Source organism: Pithys albifrons, chromosome 6 (assembly GCF_047495875.1).
Source record: "Pithys albifrons albifrons isolate INPA30051 chromosome 6, PitAlb_v1, whole genome shotgun sequence".
Taxonomy (NCBI): domain Eukaryota; kingdom Metazoa; phylum Chordata; class Aves; order Passeriformes; family Thamnophilidae; genus Pithys; species Pithys albifrons.
This window is the reverse complement of record NC_092463.1, coordinates 16,852,910-16,858,909: the sequence shown is the minus strand read 5'-3', so window position 1 is coordinate 16,858,909 and position 6,000 is coordinate 16,852,910. Positions and strand designations below refer to the sequence as shown.

Below are 6,000 nucleotides of genomic sequence, written 5' to 3'. Positions count from 1 at the left end.
TTTGGATGGATGCAGAGGCTTTAGTCCCAGAAAAGAGGTGATGGAAAGCCATGTGAAGAATTAGCTCTCAAGTATTATGACAATTGACAGGGTACGAAGTTGTATCTCTACTGACATGGCCAACCAACACCTTCACTGGAGCTTAAAGGTCTTCAATGAAAAAACCCCAGTCCACTATAAATAACAGTGCTGAAGACCTTCAGTTGCCTTTATCCACATTCCAATGCCTCTGTGTCTAACTAGCCTGCAAGTACTTTTGGACAGGGGTGGCTTTCACCATTCTGGGTTCAGAATGATGAGAATTCTGGTTTCAACTCTGAGATTTCCTATGTGGCCATGGAGAAACATAAAGGGACATAATCTGACTTGTAATCTTCTCTATTACCTTTTTTTGTAGTAGGCAAGAGCTTTCTGTGTTGCTTTTCCTCTCTCAGCAGCTATAAAGGGAATGAAAGAGAGGAGACTAGAGCAGTTGTTTTCCTGCTTTAATGTAAATCAGAAAGTCAAAGGCCCATCAGAGGTGGCCCTGGAGCCTGAACAGTTAAGACATGAGTTTCTGTAGCTACATGCACGCAAGAAAGCAACAAGGTTAACACAACTGCTTCTCTTTAGTTCTCCAGCTTAAGTCTTTCTCACTTGAGACAATTGGCACTCTTCAGCATGAATCTGGAGCACTTTCACATGCAGGGTACCACAGCATCCTAAACATTGTGCTGCTGCATCTCTCTACAGCAGATAGAATTCACAAACAAAATTAAAAAACACATTTGAACAATGATGGGAAAGCAGCTGATACTTCATTGGTGATGATTCGGTTTTGTAGGCAGGATATTTGTATTGTAATTATGAACACCATTAGAAACAATGCCGGATATGCGGCACTGTATGTTCTAAAGCACATGGACAAAGATCCAGAGGGAATCACCTGAAAGGCCTCCTGTTGTAAATCAAATGCTGTATCAAAATGAAGATCAGATGAGTTAATCCCATTTTGCTTACATGCCCTTCCTCACAAGCACAGCACTTCTGGGAGCAATACAGAACCGATGCCTGTGCTACAAGAGGAAGTTCCCAGAACTGCCTTCGTTGGCTAACGGTAACCACTTAATTAATGTAAACATTAAAAATGAAGTAAAATCCACTGTGGCACTGTCTGGAACAAACCACTGTTTCACAAAATGGGTCTTTAATTAGTAGTCCTAAACATCACACGTACATTGCAGCGCAGACTGAGTGTAGAAGCACCATTCTCTACGTGGAAGTCCATCTTGAAACGCATCTCCTGAAGACATGTGGAATAACCCCGAGCTATCAGTGCCCGATGCGCCCCTCACCGCGGCACTCCGGCGCTTCCCCTCCAGCCCCGCGGGCGCTGCCGCCCCCCGACCCGTTCCAGCCCCGCAGGTGCCCCCAGCCCTGACCCAGACCCCGGCCCTCATCCCGGCGCTGCGGCACCTGCCGCTGCCCGTTGCCCTCCGCGCACGGATGTCCCCGCCAAACGTGACACCGAGAGAGGGTCACTGCCGCGCCGTGCAGGGGAAAGAATTCATTTCTCCAGTTATTGCTTCCCCCGCCCCGCGCGCGGTGTGGGAGAGCACAAGCGCGTTGCCATGGGTGCCTGGGGAGCACCCAGAAAGTTGCGGAGAGGGGCGGGGAGAAGGGGCCGAGCCGCCCGGCGGGGCTGAGTGGCCACTCGGCGCCGCGCTGGGAGCCCGCGGGCGGCTGTGACGCCCACCTGCCGCCTACGGCTGGCGACGGGGAGCGAGGGAGGAAAGGGATAAACTTCAAACTTGGCCAAGCGGGCGGGGAGAGAGCCGCATGGATGTGTCCGTCCCTCCGTGCTGAATCGCTGCCCGCGGAGCGCCGCTTCCTCCGCCGCCGGCCATGGTGCGTGTGGGGCGCGGGGCTCAGCCCGGCCCCTGAGCGCGACGCGTCTCCCCCCCGCCCCGGGTTGTCGCCGCTTCCCCGCGCCCGCCGCCACCTGCCTCTCCGCCTCGCCGCTGTCGACTTGAGGCCCTGGGCATCGCTTCTACCCCGCTGCAGCCCTCCCGGAATGGAGCCGTCTGCGGGGAGCTGCCGGGAGTGATCCCCACTTTCCCACCGACCCCGCTGGCCCCCGCCTCGGCGCCCGCGCTCGCTCGGATGGAACAAGAGGAGACGCCGCTCGCCCCGCAGAAGACTATGCTGCTTATGCTAAGGAAAGTTCGCAAGAGGCGGGAGATGCTGCTGCAGCAGCTGGGCTTCATCTGCGCCATCCTCTTCTTCGCCTGGTGCATGTCCAGCCTGCTCTCCAGAGCGGGTGAGTGGCAGTGGCGGCGGGACCGGGGACCCCGGCAGGGCCGGCCGGGCGGCTGGGGCGGCCCGGGGGCTGCTGCTGCCGCGGGAGCAGCCGAGGCTTGGCGGGGTCCAGCGGCGGCGGTTCCCGTTTTGAATCTCTTAGTGGAAATGCCTCGGCGGGCGGGCGAGACAGGGGAACAGCGCCGGTTCCTCAGGAGAACACTCCATGCTGGGTGGTTGCGTGGCTGCAGCCCCGGAGAGAGGAGGCAGCTGGTTGTCCAGGGCACCCCGAGCCCGCAGTGCCTCTGGGGTCAGGAGCCGAAGGGGCACCGCGGGGTAGCTGTGTGCCTGGGAACGACCCTGAAGGAGTTCCCCCCTGCCGCTGAATCAGAGTTGAGTTTCTCTCCAGCCGCTTGTGGTCCCCCCTGGAACTTCGGGCCACCTTTCATTTTGTCCCTAGATTGTAAACCTCCATCACCTGCTACTGCTTTTTTCTCAATCTCAACACACACATCCAACATCTCCCCCCATGCCCCATTACAGTAGGAATTTGACACAAAATTCTGCGTTTTAAGCAAGGAACAGTGCCAATCTCATGTTTTGTAGAGAGAGTATTATAGGGAGTCTTTTGCGTCCTTTGTGCAAGTGCTGTGTTGCTAAACTAAAGCATTTATAATTAACCACATCGTTCCCATATGTTGATTGTTGTTTTTTTTCCCACCTGCTGGCACAGTTTGGGCTGTAAGTGTGCAGCTTCAGGCCCTTTTCTTGCAATATGCTTTGCATCCCTCAAATACAAAGTCTGAGGTTGGTGGGACAGCACCTGGGTCTCTAGGTAGGGCTGCCAACAGTCCTTGAGGATCTAAGAACAAAATCAGCTAAGCCCAGATCTTGCATCTTCATTTAATATAAGAAAATCAGATTTCAGCACAATTAGCATGGGTCATCTGCCTAAATTAGAGCTGAAGTTCAAATGTGTGCTTTAGGGAAGAAAAATCTGCTGGAACTTGTCATACTTGGTAATATTCTTGTGCTCAAATCATTGCCTGGATTGTTTGAGCTGTATCTAGGATGGCAACAAGCCATCCATATAAGAATTCAGCATCTTAGACCATATTAGCATATTGCTCATCTTAAAACTTTCAACTTGTTTTTTAAATTGTGAATTTAGAGTGTACTGTTGCTTTCTTTATTTAGAACTGCTTGTCATGCGCATGGGTTTTTTCTTTTTTTTTCTTGCTCCAGCTTTCTATTTTCATAAACTTACCGGTTTGTGAAAATAAGTAATGGAACTATGAATATGTTTGCATAGTTTGAGTGTGTTTTTTGTTGATGTTGTTTTTCCAGAACTTTTTTAGGTTTGCATGAAAAATGCCATGACTAATGAAAGTTTTTAATCTCCTGGGTTATCAACTAAATCCCTCATAACCTAATTTTTGATGGTATGCTGCATCAGGTAGTTTGTTTTTTTTTTTTTTTAGCTGGCTAATTTACAGTACATATTATCCATAAACATTGACCATCTGTTCTCTATGTTTCTTATAATTGTGGCTCAGAGTATTTTAGCAAATGCTCTAAAAAACTGACTTCGAAGCTAGATTTTTTTTTTCCAAGAGTCACTGTAACAAAATAAAACCATTACATGGTGGCTGAATATAAACTTTAAGATCAACCATGGAAGAGCTTTGTTGTTATTATAATATGTTCATTTGAAATGAATAAGATTGAGGTGAAAGTGATTTAATTAAGAGGTTCTATTCTTTCTTTGATTATTATAATTGCATACCTTATGTTAACACAAGTGCTCCTGTAGTCTATTTAGCAGGTTTCCGTGAGAATTTTTCTGGAATATGACTTTAGGCAAAAGCTCCAGTGACTTCTAAAGAAGTTTGTTTTTCTTAGGGCTTACAAGGATTCACTGTGCAGTTACTTTCCATTTTCTTTGGCAAGTTATGACCAATTTGATTTTATCAAGTGTACCCAACACTGAAAATTTCTCCTCTAAACTCAGAATAAACTAAAATGTAACTGGAACATGTCTGTACACATTTTTGTTTTTTTGTAGAATTGGTAATGTAGTATGTTCAAGTGCAGATGACTACATGGAAGTGTGATTGTTGCTTATGTCAGCAACGCTGAGCTGGTTTCATGTATAGGAACTGTCTTTCACAGGTAAGGCTTCAGAATTTGCTTGCTGCAGAATATTTTCCTTTTGCGGGTCACAGCCAGGTGTTCTGATGACCAGAGCATGTTGACAACATGGATACTGCACCTTCACAGGTAGTTACACCCTTAGTAGGTAGGAGCACCCAGCATACATCTGTTGGCACGTGCTCCAGTCACACCTTGATTTTTGCTGTGCTTACATTCCAATGGTCTGCCCATGCTCCTCACCAGTGGGTGCATACAGTCCAGTTAGGATGATGTAGGAAAAAATTGGCATTAGTGGGCAAACCTCTTTCTATTCACTACAGGACGAGAATCAAATGTTGCAGAGAGAGGAATTGTATCAGAACTATGGAGGAACAGAAGGTTGATGGCATCACCTAATGGGACACATGAAGAGAAGAACTGTACAGAGCCCGGTAAGAGGGGGAAACTTTGCCATGTCTTATAAGCTCTTCTGATGTATTGGGTGGTGTCGTCATGACCAGGCTCCAGTGATGTGTAAACATGATTGTGTTAAAGACCTGACTTTATCTGTCAGAGGCAGAAATTAATGTACAGATAAAAGAATGTTTTGGGGTCATCATGAGACTAGTGCTGGCAATTTGATTTCTTTTATTTTGTTTCTTTTGGTGCTTATTAATTTCTGTCTAGTTCATGATGAATGTATTGCACAAGTAATGAGAGCACAGCTCTTGAATCTATGGGTAGCTAAACATGCTGTGTTTGAGATGACATCTGAGCACACTAATTTGTGTTCACTACCATTATGCAGTTAACTGTGCTTTGCTAGTTTAGTGATAGACTATTTATTCAGAGTAGGAATTTATATTGTGTGAAGGGGGGTGATGAGGTAAGCGATATGGAAACCCTGGAATCCATTTTACTTCAAGATATCTATCTTGGCCAGGCAATAAGAATTGATTGAGGGAAGGAATACATGACGCATTTTAGTATCAGTGTTAGTCCACAAAGCTTTCATCTTCCCATCTGTCTTTTCAGTGTGTATTTCCTTTCTCTCTCTTCTTGCCTCTCTGCAGTTTACGGTGTGTGGGAGATGAGACATTTTGCCACTGACACTAGCCAAATTAATTTGAAGTTGTGATTTTTTTTTTAAATTACTCTTTAATGGCAATTGAGTTTGTGCCTTCTTGCAAATAGCAGCAGCATGAGTTCTAGGATAGTGTCAGCCTCAGGCACTAGGAGAGTTCGGAGTCCCTCAGTATTCTTCCCTACTCTTCTGTTTTCTGCCATATATGTGGATGCATCAATATGATCATGTCTGAGCATGTACTTGGCATCACACTTGGAGCCAAGACAACAGAGGCCACAAAACTGTAGAAGCCAGATCAGAAAGATGTCTATCAAAGTTATGATGGGAATTTCTATTTAGTATGAATGAGAACTTTCTTACAGATTAAAAATATGATTGTGCGTAAATTGGAATTTCAGGAGCAGTGATAACTCCTTCACAAGTTTAGAACAAATAGTTCAACTCCTTCCATTCCTTTAAAAATTGTAATATTAGTTTAAGAACAGTTGGAGTAGATAAATACA

At 46.5% G+C, this 6,000-nt stretch overlaps 1 protein-coding gene across 2 annotated transcripts in view; it reads left to right on the top strand.

The window, feature by feature from the left end:
- The first annotated feature begins 1,634 nt into the window (after nucleotides 1–1,634).
- SLC24A4 (solute carrier family 24 member 4) overlaps nucleotides 1,635–6,000 on the top strand; it is a 94,648-nt gene continuing 90,282 nt past the window's right edge. Inside the window, exons 1-2 of one of the 2 annotated variants that reach the window (XM_071557646.1) lie at nucleotides 1,635–2,299; nucleotides 4,752–4,862. In XM_071557646.1, coding sequence (XP_071413747.1) covers nucleotides 2,143–2,299; nucleotides 4,752–4,862 — 268 coding nt within the window. In that variant the 5' untranslated portion in view covers nucleotides 1,635–2,142. The remainder of the gene's footprint in view (nucleotides 2,300–4,751; nucleotides 4,863–6,000) is intronic. The other variant, XM_071557647.1, reaches the window with a different exon arrangement.